The following is a 16,583-nucleotide window of genomic DNA, read 5'->3' as shown; positions in this document are numbered from 1 at the left end:
CTGTAATTTTCTGACTTTTGCTATTATTTTTTTAACTAGGGTTAATTATATCAAAGTCAATATACAGTAGTAACTGTTATGTTCAGAAGTACACTCCCAGTAAAAAGACTGTGCCCCTTATTTCTCGCGTTTTTCTTAACGTCTCTTCCCTCGCGAGACGATATCTTATCAACCACCAAGTTAATTAATATTTTAATCAACCTTAATTAATTTAATCACAACACTTTGTCTGTTCTTATCTTCAGATTATTGGTTCAGATCTGAGCAAAGGGAACAAAAAAAGACAACTACAAAATACATGTAACAAAATTCGTAATATAAAATTGATCATCTCGAAACGATGTCGTTTATCCTCATTTCTCAACTGTGCTTGCCATACTTAGTAGCAGTAGTGTAGTAGGCGTAGCAGCATAATATTCGCACTTCTCTTCTCTTGTTGCGGAGGAAAACGGCGGCGGCGGCGGAGATGATGAAGTAGGTTTCTCCGTTGACTATAACTCCGGCGAGTTACATTCCTGATCTCATAAACGATGTCGTTTACGTCATCTACTCGCTACGATCCAATGGTTCGGTGTCGTTTGTCGTGAGTCTTGTCGTTTTGGTTATCGATCCGATTTGGAAGAAACTGTACGGACATTGACATTCACGCATGCATTTATGCTGTAGATTGTACGCACAGACACGCAAATAACACACACACAAACACACACAGAGTACTCTCTCTCTTCACTGAAAATTGATTGATTACGTTTTTTTTACAGTGGAGGTGTAAATGCATAAGAGATTTGAAGCTGGAAAGCCTGTAATCCAAAGCTTTTTTAATTTTCTTTTGTTTGCCGATTTTACGAAGCATTTCTTTGTATGAGTATATTGATATAAATAGAAAGAAGACAATCAGAAACTACGCGTTTTGTTTAGGATTTGATTGAAGTGGATAGAATTAATGAAGCCGTAGCAGAGTCATAATTTCTTTTACAGTTTTTGAGGCTTAATTTTTTATCGGCTTTAATTTGTCTCGTACTCATGGGTGTTTCAGCAGATCCTTTTTTTTATTGCGCGTAAATGTATTTTTGCGTTCGTACTCTGAATCACTGCATATGTTATTTATTAACTGTAGTACTGGTTTCTGTATTAATTTTCTCTTTTTTGTACCTTTTATTATTAGGATTTGTTGTTGAAATTTATTACTGGTTTCTATATTTTATCTCTTTTTTGGACCTTTTACTTGAACTCTTTCGAGATCTGCCGGTTTCTGTATTTTCTTCTCTGTTTTGGACCTGATACTTGAATTTGTCGTTGAAATTACTGGTATCTGTATTTATAATCTCTCTCTCTCTTTTTTTTTTTTTAATCTTTTACTTGAATTTGTTGTTGAAATTATATCTGTACTTGTTTTCTCAATTATGTATGTTTTACTCGAATTTATTACTGAAATTTGTTTATTTTGTGGTACGCAGCATTTAAGGTTATCCAGAATTGCTCTTGTTAGCTGTTTTCAAATAAAGCATAACAAAAGAAAGGAAAAAAGAAGTGTACTGGATAAGGCAAATGAAGGAGGTTATGGAGAAATGTGTGGACTCGCAGCTATGGCACGCTTGTGCCGGAGGAATGGTGCAAATCCCTCCGGTCAACTCCAAGGTCTACTATTTTCCACAAGGGCATGCTGAGCATACTCTTGTAAATGTGGATTTCTCGACGCTACCGAGAACTCCTGCTCTGATTCTCTGTAGGGTAGCTGCTGTGAAGTTCTTAGCGGACCCTGAAACGGACGAGGTTTATGCTAGGATTAGGCTTGTCCCGGTTGGGAACAAGGGGAATGACTTTGATGATGATAACATTTTGGGGGGTAGTAATGAGACAGGAACAAATGACAAGCCTACTTCATTTGCCAAGACATTGACTCAATCGGATGCGAATAATGGGGGTGGATTCTCAGTGCCTAGGTACTGTGCAGAGACTATATTTCCTAGGTTGGATTACACCGCTGACCCGCCTGTGCAGACTGTGATTGCCAAAGATGTTCATGGTGAAACTTGGAAGTTTAGGCACATTTATAGAGGGACTCCGAGGAGGCATTTGTTAACAACTGGTTGGAGTAATTTTGTGAATCAGAAGAAGCTGGTTGCAGGGGATTCCATTGTGTTTTTGAGGGCAGAAAATGGTGAACTTTGTGTGGGAATTCGTAGGGCAAAAAGGGGTGGTATTGGTGGGCCAGAAACCCCATCTGGATGGAACTCTGCTTCTGGAAACTATAGTGGATTTTCTGCGTTTTTTAGGGAAGACATGAACAAGAACGGAAGCCTTAATTCTTCTGGGGGGAGCTTCAAGGGAAAGGGAAGGGTGAGGCCTGAATCAGTTATTGAAGCTGCATATCTTGCTCCTAGTGGGCAGCCTTTTGAAGTTGTATATTATCCCCGTGCAAGCACTCCAGAATTTTGTGTTAGGGCGTCTTCCGTGAATACTGCCGTGAGGATTCACTGGTGCTCAGGGATGAGGTTTAAAATGGCTTTTGAAACTGAGGATTCTTCTCGAATCAGCTGGTTCATGGGAACTATATCCTCCATTCAAGTTGCTGATCCCATCCACTGGCCCAATTCACCTTGGCGGCTTCTTCAGGTAATGCAGCTACTCTTAGTGGGACCAAATTCTGTGTTGTTGCTAATTAATGTCAATTACAATGCCGTTATTCTGATATTCTTGGCCATCGGCTCTTTGGCTGATAGGTGAATATCATATAGCGAGTCAATAGTCCTTCAATACTCTTTTTCCCTATTGTCCATACTTCTAAGTTGTGATATGTCATTTTAGCATTGCTGAACTGTAGTGGCACTGGTCAACATTCTTAGGACTTTTCAAGGTTCTAAGCAAGCCACAGTATGTAGTTAATTGATTGACTGAGATTACAATATCTCAGTATGTTTAGCATTTATTTCATGTTAGCTTATGGAGTATTACTTTTTTCTTTTATACCAATTCTGCGAAGCATTTATTTGTATGAATATTGATATCATATAGCGAGTCAATAGTTCTCCAATGTTCTTTGGCCTTTCTTGCAATTTCCATAGTTCTAAGGTGTTGTGAGATGTCATTCTTACATTACTGGCTGTTCAACTCTTAGACTTTTTCACGGTTGAAGCAAGTCATAAAAGGTAGTTGATTGATTAATTGAGATTACAATGTCTCAGTACATTCTGGATTTATCTCATATTCTGGGTAGCTTATGGGGTATTACTTTTGATCAGCTTAGTGCAATGAAGATCTGCTGTTTCATTTTTCATGTTTTGGATACTTTTAGATGATATTAATGTAGGAGAAACTCTATCTATGCATTATTGATGATTTCTTTCATTGCATTGCCTTACAGCCACTTTGATATCCTCAGATTTTAAAATGCAATATGCAGTTGTGAGTGCGCTTTTACTTTTAGTTTAAGCTGCTTAACTGTTTCCGTGATGTGCTGCAGGTGACATGGGATGAACCTGATTTACTGCAAAATGTAAAACATGTCAGCCCATGGCTTGTCGAACTGGTCTCAAATATGCCAGTCATTCACCTCTCGCCCTTCTCACCACCAAGAAAAAAGTTGCGTCTACCACCAGATTTCTTACTTGACGGCCAATTTCCGTTACCATCTTTTTCAGGCAACCCCCTCAGGTCCAGCAGTCCTTTTTGTTGTCTATCTGACAACATCACTGCAGGCATACAGAGAGCCAGGCATGCTCAATTTGGAGTACCTTTATTGGATCTGCACCTTAGCAACAAAGTGCAATCGGGACTCCTACCACCCAGTTTCCAGCGAGTTGCAGCTAACTCCAAACTTACTAATTGCATCAAGAAGGGCCAAAATGACAGAAATGACAACATATCTTGCTTGCTTACCATGAGTACTTCTAGTCAGATGTCGGAGAAAACTGATAGTGTGAATACACCTCGATTCTTACTCTTTGGTCAGCCAATTCTGACTGAGCAGCAAATTTCTAATCGTTGCTCTGCCAATGCTCAAGAAGTCCAAACAGGAAGGGACTTAGGCAGGATAGAAATGAGAAATGAAAGATTTGCTTTTGAGCAGAAAGGTCTTCAGGACAGTGTATCAAGTGCTACATATCTTTGGAATCGAGGTCATCATGCAGCTGGACTTGGTGCTGATACTGGTCAGTGCAAAGTATTCCTTGAGTCAGAGGATGTAGGCCTTTCACTTGATCTGTCAGTTCTGGGATCATATGAAGAACTGTACAGAAGACTTGGAAACTTGTTTGGACTAGAAAGATCAGATATGCTGACATGTGTGCTCTATCACAATGCAACAGGTGCTGTTAAACACACTGGAGAAGAACCATTCAGGTGCCTTGTTGTTTTCAGTACCCTCTACTTCTGATAATTAATTAATTTCGATGATTTTTACTGTGAAAGCAGTTGTGAGTATATATTTTGCAGGCACACAAAAAAATTAGTTATTTGCATTTTAATGAACCTTTTTATTGGACATGTTTTGTAGCGACTTCGTTAAGACTGCTAAAAGATTGACAATTCTGATGAACCCAAGCAGCAACATTGAAAGGTAATTGTTAATCATGCTCTTCCATTGGATGCAACTTCCTCATTGTATTAAACTTATTATCCTTAAGGCTGAAAAGTATGATTTTACAACCTTCCAAATGCAGGTTTCGCAGGGAACTCTTTTATGTATTTGCCACTTCGTGATTAATGACTTGCAATCTTGTATTTCAGGAAATGGATCACTGGTCTCGCAACTGCTGAACGTGGTCTAGATTCTTCAAACCGAGCAGGACCACTTAGCATCTTTGCATAGAGTCGGCATTTGTTAGCCTATGTGAATAAGTACCTTTGCTTTTTCACATCCACTGCTTCATTTTGTAGTGCTAAGGAGATACTATTAGTGGAATATTATGTTTGTTTCTGTATGGATATTTGAGTTCTTTATGTTGGAAACGGTCAGTGTGCTAAGAGCTTACTGTAACAGTTCTACTGCGACATCTTGGTAGATGTGTAGTGCTGTTGTATTTGTTGGCTTTATTAATCTTAAAGACGTGAATATTCATATGTGCGCTGGTGCATGTGTGTTTTTGACATGGATATGGACGCACTGTGAGCTTGATTCTTTTTCGTGAATCAGGTGCGTTAAAATTCTTTTGATAATAGATAGTGGTGAGGCTAACTCACTATCTCTGCGTGTTTTTATATCATGTTGAATTGTGTGATTATCTCATTTAAAAGTTTACGCAAAGGTATGCAATTCTTGAAATAAAGCAATAACAATTTCAAATGGGAAAAATCTTTTCTTGAAAGATCAACATTTAAATGTCCTCTTTCAATTAGGGAACACAGCTTTTGTAATATTAACTTTCTAATCTATTGCCCATAGTATTGTCACACTAACTCTATTTTGATGCAGGAGCAAAGTTAGCCCATCAGCTACGAGTTCGATCGAACTCAGTAGCTTTGATCCAAATCATGTATTTGTCTTATGAATTTATTGAAATGTATTAATTATTAATTTAGAATTCAGTAATTTAAAAGGATTAAAACTCCAAATCCATAACCTTCAAATCCTGGCTTCGCCTATGTTTTGATGGCCTATCTCTTATCCGACATGGAAATAAAATGAATGGTCGAAAGATACGAATGAAGCAAGCACTTATTGGCGAAAGGAACATTCATTTTTGACCTACTTTCCGCTCCTTTAAATGCTTTTGGCAATTTTACTTATGTGAAATTTGTTCCTTTGTTTTTGTTATTTTGGTATGAAAGGACTTTATGGTTGGCAAGTTAACTAACTTCAACTTCGTATTTCTGCTTATGTTTGGAACGAAATTAATACCGAAAAAGAACAAACAAAAATAAATGACACATGCTGTGGTTTTGTTTTAAGTGTAAAATAACAGTTTAAGCATTGCTTGCCAACCCAATTAAGGTTAGGTTTTTCTTGAAATTGATGTGATTAATTTCTACTTTAATTTAATCAGACCCCACCCACCCAACCCCCCTGTGGGGTGAGGGGGGGGGGGGAAGTCCTTTTCACGTGGAGGTTCCAATGGCATCGCCGTATTGATGGGTGAGTCTCATTTAAGCTCTCTCCAATATGTCTAAACTCTCATTAATGGTTTAATTGACTACAAGCACTTTGGTAGTATTTATTAATCTATTTGAAAGTGTGTTTAGCAATGCAGACTTAATAATTCAACGTTATATAATTAGTGCATCACGTTAACATAATAATTTCAACAATCTCAGCTAATCCCAACAAGTGGAACAATAATGGTCTGTGCTCAGCACGGCACACGATTGACTTGTTTCTAAACAAATCAAATGAACATTAGCCTAGTAATGTGACCAAATGAAATGCATGACATGTTCAAGTTAATAACAGGTAATTTGTGGTATTGAACTACAAAGCCAACCTGCATTCCGAGGCGGACCTACATTATTAGGAGGAGGATCATTTGAACCAATCATTTTCAACATAAATTATAAACCATATATGTCAAAATTTTCAAAAAGTAATATTGAACATTAAATTTTAAACTTATATTTTGAAAGAATTTTTGAATTGAACCCATTAAATTCAAATCTTGATTCCACTTCTACATACAGTCCTTAATTAAGTGCATGTTTTTAAATCTACCAAAGGTCTTTTATGAGAAAACTTTATATTAGCTTGACCTTATTGCACATATGAATAGTCCATTAGGGAATACCTAGTTACGGAAATTAATTAACGACAAATTTGGGGTCAAATATTAGGAAAAAAAGAAGACTTTGTTCATCCCAAGTGTTTGTTTTCAGTTCCAACTGCGCCGATGTGTCTACGGACTTTTGCTTCATGTACATGGGGATCAAGGAAGATTTTGTTTAATATTCATTTTTTAAATTGTTTTCTTGGTTTTCATAAGATCCTATTAACCCCATTCATTAGTTTTAGATCACTATAACTTATATTATTCAAATCACTTTCTAGAGTATTAGAATTTCAGAACCAACCAATTTTTTTTCCCGCTCATATAGGTAAATTCTAATAAAATAAAATGGAATTTGGGGATTATATTGTAACACAATAATAACTCTTGTATTTCAGGTTTACTTAATGGATTTCTAGGGATAGCAATAAAAAATAAATAAGTGAAAAATTGAAGCTTAGCCAAGTTATGAACAATATAGACAATGAATTCACATTTGAAACAAATGAAACAGTTCAAACCGCTTAGATAGCAAATGCTACACTACTTTTTAAAAGAATTCCAGCAACAAAAAGAAAAATACCAGTAACTGTTCCTTTTTTTTTTTTTTTTTTTTTTTAACACCACCGGATTTGTTACTTTTTTCAATTAAAGGTCCTACTTTACCTTTCAAAAGATAAATAATTGAAGTACATGAACTGTTTTTTCTTCTCTTGTCTCGCAAATAGAATTTGAGACTCGAGTACTCATGAAAAAAACCAAAGAGAGAAAATATAACAGGTTAATACAAGAAAATTAATATTTTAAAGCTTAATTTACTGATAATATCCCTTAGTCGATTAGTTACAACCAACAATTGAGGTTCATTTCTTAACCCAATCAAAAGTTATATAAAGCAGTACCAATAGTTATGGTGAGATGGGTAGGAACCTTCAATTAAAAATTTTGGCCCTCGAGTTTTAGCCTTGAAGCCTAATAATGAGTACTTTCACTCTTAATAGGCTTTACATGTCACAAATTTAAATTCTCCGAGGCTCTAGTAAGGATTTGTACACCTAGTGCGTAGGGGCAAAGCTACAGTTTAGCAAGGATGGTCAATTGACTACTCTTTGCCGGAAAATTATATTGCATATATAGATAAAGTATCAAATTTTAGATATACATATTATATATTGAACATTCTTTGTCATAATTTTTTTTACTTCTTTACGTTTTAATATCCTTAAAAAAATTTCTAAATTCATCATTATCCGAGGAATATAAAAAAAAGTTACGTAACGCAAATAAGGGTATTTCTAGATTGAATTATTTGTAGTAATCATAGCAGGAAAAATTACATAAATAGTTGATAGGACTTAGGAGGTGTCGTTTTGACAATAAAGATAAAGTCCTCTTTTCTTTGTCGTTCTCTTACCCATCAAAAAACGACATAGATATGCTGACATGGCAGGCGTGGATGAAATCATGCGGCGGGTCCTACTAATTACCTTTTTATATTATTTTCCTATCTTTTAAACTAAACACGTATGGGACTAGGGCCACGTGTATGGCTCCTATTTAGTTCTCGTGTTTGCTCAAAAGCCGCTAAAATTTGGCAAATATCAATTTCTCCCCGAGAAACTGAAATCTCGAGATTTACTCTTTCCGCCGACACCTGAAGCGTGATTAGACTCCTGCACTTTTACCGTAGTAACTGGTAAATGGTAATTCAGCAACCCCAACTCTTTTTTCTTTCGTTTTTTTTTATTTACTAGGAATAATTCAAGTAGTGAATATTTTTTCCAATAGTTGAATAGTTCATTCGGTTTCATATTCTCCGAGTTCTACAATATTTTCACGTTCTTTAAAAAAGAAATTTAATAATCTTAATAAAACAGTTGTATCTGTAGGCATGTAAAATTTATTCAATTTAAATTCATAAATAATTTGGACTATATTTTAAATATGCTAGTCCAAATAAATATTATTGCGCTAATATAATTGAATTAATTATATAAGTCCAATATATATGGATTAAATAAATAAGTCTTAATCCATTGGGCTAGCCTATTTAATTGGGCTAAAGTGATGAGCCCACTTCATTAAGCCCAAGATGTCATCTTCCTAGAGGCCCAGTTGGTGCCACATGTCAAATGATGTGACGCGCCAAGTCAAGCGGAAGAGCCAATAGGACCATGCCACGTGTCAAAATGACAAGGCATGTCCAGTCGCGCTAAAAGGCCAATGAAATCGTGTCACGTGTGCAAGTGACATGTTCTGGCCAATCAAATGCAGTCATGTCATACTTCAATTTGATTGGTCGAAAAGATTTTGTTCTTATCACAACTCTTCCCTTCCACAACTATAAATAGGGGTCTTCATAACTCAGAAAAGACACCAGAAGTTATAACAAGAAGCAAGAAAGAGCTCGTGGATCAAACACTGCAAATTTCTCCACAAGTGTCAAGCTTCAAGTTCAAGTTCAAGAAATCAAGTTCAAGTTCAAGAATAAAGAACAAATCAAGGTCAAGTTCAAGTTTAAGAACAAGATCATCGTTTGTGGCAACAAATACATATTCAAGATCAAGCTCAAAGGCCCTTGAATTTATTTACTATTGAAAAGAAGAATTAGAGGATTCATAGAGATTGTACACTCAAATATTTGAAATAAAATACTACGATTGTTGCAATATTTTTCGGTATTGATTTTATTTTCTCAACACAAATTTATTGTCTACAAATTCTGGCACGCCCGGTGGGACAATCTCTACCTCTCATCTCAACTTTTCAATCACCAAAGTTCAAGAAAATTGAAATGGCTTCGAAGAAAATCAACTCCAAATCAACATCCACCGAGGCTGCTAACTCCAGGTTCTATGCTGATGTGGAAAACATCCTCGATGTCACCTTTGGAAGCTTCGGACCAGTTACGAGGAGCAAAGTAAGCTCTTTAGGATAACAAGCACCCCAAGTGTCGTCCGCATCAACCCCTGTTTTCGGATCTTCATCCTTAAAAGGAGCAAGATCTTCTACAAATGCATCTGAAGGAGGAAGCGATGTTGCTGAAAAGATCAAGAAAACTCTTGCTCTGCTTGGCCTCTCCGGCTCCAAGCACTCTGCTATGCAGGAAGATGATGATGCTTCAAGCGATGGATCCTCCCCACTTACACCACATAGCGTGAGCCAGTCAAGGATCAATCTGTGTGAAAATCCATGCTACTCTCCGTCATCGACGACAATCATGCAAGCCATGGTGACAAACACTTCATCTATGGAGGAGCAGTTGGCAAATTTGACGGAAGCAATCGCTGGCTTGACCAAATGCATGCAAAATCAAGAGGCTAGAATTGACAAGCTAACAGACAGGGTGAGAATCTTGATGGAAGAAGAATCTACCCATGCACCCGGCAAGCTCCCAGAAGTTCTAGAGAGTGACTCTCCCCCAAGACAAGCAACATCCACTAAGGCTATCCCTGTCTCATCTGAAGGGATGATTCCAATCGATCAACTGAAGAAGTTCATAGAAGGAACCATTAAGAACAAATATGAAGTTGCTTCCAAATCCTCCCTTACATATGCAAAGCCGTACACTGCAAGGGTCGATATGTTGAAGATGCCTGCTGGCTATCAACCTCCGAAGTTTCAACAGTTTGATGGTAAAGGTAACCCAAAGCAACATATTGCGCACTTCGTTGAGATGTGCAATAATGTTGGGACTTATGGAGATTACCTCATCAAGCAGTTTGTTCGCTCGCTAAAAGGAAATGCTTTTGACTGGTACACGGACCTCGAGGATGGATCTATTGACAGTTGGGATCAACTAGAGCAAGAGTTTCTCAATCACTTTTATAGCACAGTGAGTATGATAGAGCTTACAAATACTCGTCAACGAAAGGGGGAACCAGTTATCGACTTTATCAATCGTTAGAGGAATGCAAGCCTCAACTGCAAAGACAGGCTTAGTGAAGCTTTAGGCATAGAGATGTGCATCCACGACATGCATTGGGGATTGCGCTACATCTTGCAAGGTATCAAGCCTAGCACATTTGAATAACTTGCAACTCGTGCCCGTGACATGGAATTGAGCATGGCTTCCACTGGAAATGAAAGGCTACCCATCTATGAAACTCGCAAAGTGAATGACAAGCAAGAAGTCAGGAAGTGGGGCAAGTTTGTACCCAAGTCTGAAAGCAAAGAAGCTATGAATGTCAATACGTCACTTGTGAAGTTCACGACGAAGGAGAGCAAGAAGCAGAGTATGAAATCTACTTCGTTTCAAGATAAGCCAAGTGGGAAGCTGACTCTAAAAGAAATGCAAGAGAAAGAGTACCCATTCCTGGATTCTGATGTGCCAGCCATTTTCGAAGAACTCCTCGAGTTAAATCTCACCGATCTTCTGGAGATGAAGCGACCAAATGAAGCTGGGAAAACAAATGACCCAAACTACTGCAAATATCACCGACTTGTAAGCCACTCTCTAGAGAAGTTCTTTATCTTCAAGGATAAAGTCATGGACTTGGCTCGCGAAAAGAAGATCGTGCTTGAAGATGAGAAAGCAAGCGCAAACCAAGTCTCTATCACCTTTGGCACATTCAGTCCCGATGAATTATGTAATTTTAAAGAAAGTAAAAATGAAGAATTACTGGAGAGCGACAAAGCTGAAGTCAACCAGCCTGATGATGATGAAGGTTGGACGTTGGTGACTCGTCGTAGGCACCACAAAAGGAGCCCACAAAAAGAATTAGTGGAACAACCAACAAGGAAGATGATGGTAAAAAGACCAATAAAAAAGAATCCAGTTAGGCATTTGAAGAAAGCAAAAGTGGAGATGCACCACCCTCAAAAGCCACGAAATCCAGTGACCTTGGAGGAGTTTTTACCAAGTTGGTTTCGTACGAAGATTTCCCATGAGGGCATTGATTCCTCTTGTTGCCATGCTGACAAAGGGGAAGAAAAGAGTGATGACCTACCGCTGGCACCATCTTCGGAAAAGTCCATCGAGTCCACTCCTCAAGAAGTTAATGCTTGTGAGGAAAAGGTCACGTTCACAAATGATGATCTTTTGCTAGGTGACACTCCTCATAACCGCCCATTGTACCTGGTTGGCTATATGCGCGATGAAAGGGTAAATCAGATTTTGGTTGATGGAGGATCCTCAGTGAACATTTTGCCAATCCATACTGTGAAAGAACTTGGTATTCCCATGAACGAACTCTCAGAAATTCATGTGATGATCCAAGGATTTAACCAAGGGGGGCAAAGAGCCATAGGCACGATCAGGCTGGGAATCACTATTGAAGATATGCAATCAAGTGCATGGCTGCATGTGATCGACGCGAAGACTTCATACAATGTTTTGTTTGGGAGGCCTTGGATACATGAGAATAAAGTTGTTCCATCTACCTACCATCAATGTTTAAAATACTACGAGGGTGAAGTCGAGAAGACGGTAGTTGCTGATGATGAGCCATTCACCGAGGCTGAGTCACACTTTGCCGATGCAAAGTTCTACTTGAAGAACCGCATTGTGAAAGAGCTGAAAGTTGATGATGGTACAAAAAGCAAGAATGACGAACCCATAACTAAAAGAGATGATATGACTATTGGTAAAGCCAAAACTGTTACTGAGGAGGTACCTGCCAACGTGAGTAAATCTCATAAAGGGGGTATTGCATCTTATGGAAAGAAAGTAAGTCCCGCACTCCAATATGTCCCTAAAAGGAAGAAAGACGAGTGCGGATCACATAATCTCCAAACCAAGATGCTAAGGGAGTTAACTCTTCCGGTAAAACGAATTGAGGCAGTAAAGTTGTCCTCAAAGCCACTTGCAGGGTTTGTAGCCCAAAATCATTTGCAGAATGTGGCACTCCCTACAAAACGAACAGATGAAGGTTTCGATCCTAACGCTTACAAGCTATTTGCAAAAGCTGGATACAGTCCCAACGAGCCGTCAAAGTTAGGGAAGCTCCCATCAGAAGCTGCAACGAGGTAACCTCGTGAAGGTCTGGGATACAAGCAACCGTCACTAGTGCACATCTCAATAAGAAGGGCAAGTAGCAATTATATCACTGTAGAAGACGAATTTGCCGCTTTTAATAGACCTTCTGTCTTTGATGGGCTTGGAAAATCAACTATGACAACTTCTGTATTTGAGAGATTGGGTCCATTAAAGAAGGGGAATAAATTCCAGAGAAATCATCGAAATACAAGAACACCCGCTTCACCAAAAATTGAGGAGATCTATAAGGATTTCCAAAGTTTGGTTCCTTCCAGAATGAGGCGACAAACAAAACTGGTGGTTTCATGTGAAGAAGTACTGAAGGTAAAGCCATATATTGTGGTCTACACTAAGGAACGTAATGAAAATGAAGAAAGTGTAGGTTCTTCGTATCATATCACTGTACAAGACGATAATGGTGTTTCGTCTTCGACAGAAGATAATGTGGAATTGGAGGATGTTTCGCCGTGTTATCACATATCCTTCAATGATGGGGACCCTCAAGAAGATGAAGATGCGAAAGATGCTCCACCTGAACTTGAAGAAGGAGTGAAGACGACAGTTGATGCCTTAAAAGAAGTTAACCTTAGCACCAATGAGGAACCAAGACCCACCTACCTAAGTGCTTTACTAGAAGCTGATGAAGATAACACTTATATTGAGTTACTCAAAGAATTCAGGGATGTCTTTGCTTGGAGTTACAAAGAGATGCTTGGCTTGGACCTGAAAGTAGCAGTCCATCACCTTGCAGTCAGAAATGGTGCTCGCCCTATTAAACAAGCTCAAAGGCGTTTTAGGCCAGACTTGGTTCCCCTAATTGAAACTGAAGTTAACAAACTCATTGAAGCTGGATTTATTCGGGAAGTTAAATACCCAACATGGGTTTCAAGTATTGTCCCTATAAGGAAGAAGAATGGCCAGATTCGAGTATGCGTTGACTTTAGGGACCTCAATAATGCATGTCCCAAAGATGATTCCCGCTTCCTATTCCAGAGATGATGATCGATGCTACTACTGGTTACGAGGCAATGTCTTTCATGGATGGTTCGTCGGGCTATAACCAAATTCGCATGGCACCAAAAGATGAAGAGCTTACTGCATTTCGCACCCCAAGGGTATTTATTGCTACAAGGTAATGCCTTTTGGCTTGAAGAATGCTGGTGCTACTTACCAAAGGGCTATGCAGAATATTTTCGACGATCTTCTCCACAAGAATGTCTAATGCTATGTTGACGACTTGGTGGTGAAATCAAGAGAGAAGGGTGACCACATGAAAGACTTGAGGATGGTATTTGAATTGCTCCGAAGGTACCAACTTAGGATGAATCCGTTGAAATGTGCCTTTGGAGTTACTTCTGGAAAGTTCCTTGGTTTCATTGTCCGACATCGAGGGATCGAAATTGATCAAGCCAAAGTGGATACCATTTTGAAAATGCCTGAGCCTCGAGATATCCATGAATTGAAGAGTCTGCAAGGAAATCTAGCATACCTTAGAAGATTTATATCAAACCTGGCTGGGAGGTGCCAACCATTTAGTCACCTCATGAAGAAAGGTGTTCCTTTCAAGTGGGATCAAGCTTGTAGCAATGCCTTTGAAAGTATCAAAACTTACTTGATGAAGCCTCCGGTTTTAGCAGCTCCTATACCAGGAAAGCCATTGATACTATACATTGCGGCGCAGGAAAGGTCTGTTGGAGCATTATTGGCCCAAGAAAATAGTGAGGGGAAAGAAAACTCTCTTTACTACTTGAGCAGGATGATGACACCTAACGAGTTGAACTATTCGCCAATTGAAAAGTTGTGTTTGGCGCTAGTCTTCTCAATTCAAAAGTTGAAGCACTACTTTCAAGCTCATGTTGTCCGTCTTGTTTCTAAAGCAAATCCCATCAAGTTTGTGATGTCAAAACCTGTTCTTAGTGATCGACTAGCGAGATGGTACCTCCAATTTCAACAATTCGAGATTTTGTACATCCCTCAAAAGGATGTAAAAGGACAAGCATTGGCAGACTTCTTGGCAGATCATCCGATACCTGATGACTGGGAGCTAACTGATGAACTACCTGATGAGGACGCAATGGTCGTTGAAGTTCAAACCCTATGGAAGATGTACTTTGATGGTGCTGCGCATCATGGGGGAACCGGGGCTGGCATAGTATTTGTCACTCCTCAAGGTGAAGTCTTGCCCTACTCCTTCACCTTGACACAACTGTATTCCAACAATGTTGCTGAATATCAAGCATTAATACTTGGGATTTAAATGGCCGTTGATATGAAGCAATTGCAATTGCAAGTCTTTGGTGACTCCCAGTTAGTGGTCAATCAGCTTTTGGATAGTTACGAGGTCAAGAAGCCTGAACTACGCTCATATCATGATTACGCAAAAACGTTGATGGGGTGGCTCAGCGATGTGACTATTTAGTATGTACCAAGGAAAGAAAATAAGAAGGCTGGTGCTTTAGCTGCTATAGCTTCATCATTAGCCCTGCCTGACCAAGCGCAAGTTACCGTCTGCCAAAAATGGGTAGTACCGCCGCCAAATGAGGTCGAAGGTGAAGAAAACGAACTCAAGCAGCTTGTTGCTGTTTCTGAAGTTGAGAAAGAAGAATGGTGACAACCCATTATCGACTACTTATGCTATGGGATACTTCCAGAAAATCCGAGGAGAAGGACTGAAATCCGTCATCGTGCACCTCGCTTCCTTTACTATAAGGATACTCTATACAGAAGGTCGTTCGAGGGAGTACTCTTGCGATGCTTAGGAGAAGAAGAAGCTCTCCAAGCTTTGCAAGAGGCACATTCTGGGGTATGTGGGTCACACCAGTCCGGACCAAAGCTCCACTTCCATATAAAAAGGATGGGATATTATTGGCCAACAATGGTAAAAGATTGCTTGGACTACGCTCGAAGATGCAAGGCTTGTCAATTCCATGCGAATTTTATTCATCAACCTCCTGAAATATTGCACCCGACTGTTGCATCCTGGTCATTTGACGCTTGGGGATTGGATGTTGTTGGACCACTGCCAAAGTCCTCTGGTGGGCACCTATACATCTTGGTTGCAACTGACTACTTCTCAAAATGGGCTGAAGTTGTTGCTCTTAAGGAAGTAAAAAAGGAAAATGTTGCAAGTTTCATCCGAGTAAACATTATTTATCGCTTTGGTATTCCTCGTTATATAATAATGGATAATGAAAAGCCATTCGATAATAGGTTGATGAACAGGATTTGTGATCTCTTTGGCTTCAAGCAACGAAACTCTTCGATGTACAATGCTGCCGCCAATGGTCTAGCTGAGGCATTCAACTAGACTTTATGCAACTTGTTAAAGAAAGTTGTCTCCAAATCCAAACGAGATTGGAATGACCGTATGGAAGAAGCTCTATGGGCATATAGAACGACTCATCACACGCCAACACAGGCGACTCCTTATTCACTCGTTTATGGAGTCGAAGCCGTCTTGCCACTTGAGCATAAAATACCTTCGGTACGACTGGCTATTCAAGAAGGGATCACTGATGAAGAAAATGCTCGACTTCGATTAGCAGAGTTGGAAGCTCTTGATGAAAAGAGATTGGAAGCTCAATAGAGTCTTGAATGTTATCAAGCTCGATTGTCTCGCGCATTCAATAAAAGAGTTCGTCCGAGATCCTTTCAAGTAGGAGATCAAGTCCTTGCCGTACGAAGACCCATAATTACTTCCCATAAACCTATAGGGAAGTTCACTTCAAAATGGGATGGGCCATATGTCGTACAAGAAGCTTATTCGAGTGGGGCTTACAAGCTGGTTGATGCAGATGGTATGAGAATCGGCCCTATCAACGGCAAGTTTTTGAAGAAGTATTATCCATGAAGTTGCAACTCATGACGCTCCTCGACGTACGAGCCTAAACTGCAAGTCATGATGCTCCTCG

General features: G+C 39.2%; 1 protein-coding gene across 6 annotated transcripts; it reads left to right on the top strand.

Moving 5' to 3' along the window:
* The first annotated feature begins 227 nt into the window (after positions 1-227).
* On the top strand, positions 228-5,061 carry LOC104244018 (auxin response factor 18-like). 6 transcript variants are annotated; one of them, XM_009799314.2, is made up of 5 exons: positions 228-474; positions 1,458-2,616; positions 3,464-4,341; positions 4,496-4,558; positions 4,729-5,061. In XM_009799314.2, the coding sequence occupies exons 2-5, from the start codon at positions 1,549-1,551 to the stop codon at positions 4,808-4,810; spliced, it is 2,091 nt and encodes a 696-aa protein (XP_009797616.1). In that variant the 5' UTR covers positions 228-474; positions 1,458-1,548; the 3' UTR covers positions 4,811-5,061. The 6 variants fall into 6 exon arrangements, with proteins under 6 accessions (XP_009797616.1, XP_009797618.1, XP_009797615.1 ...); XM_009799316.2 differs by having other exon boundaries at positions 272-502; XM_009799313.2 differs by having other exon boundaries at positions 272-583.
* The last annotated feature ends 11,522 nt before the right edge of the window (positions 5,062-16,583 follow it).

This window comes from Nicotiana sylvestris, chromosome 11 (genome assembly GCF_000393655.2).
Source record: "Nicotiana sylvestris chromosome 11, ASM39365v2, whole genome shotgun sequence".
NCBI lineage: Eukaryota > Viridiplantae > Streptophyta > Magnoliopsida > Solanales > Solanaceae > Nicotiana > Nicotiana sylvestris.
This window is presented reverse-complemented; position numbering and strand designations above follow the sequence as displayed.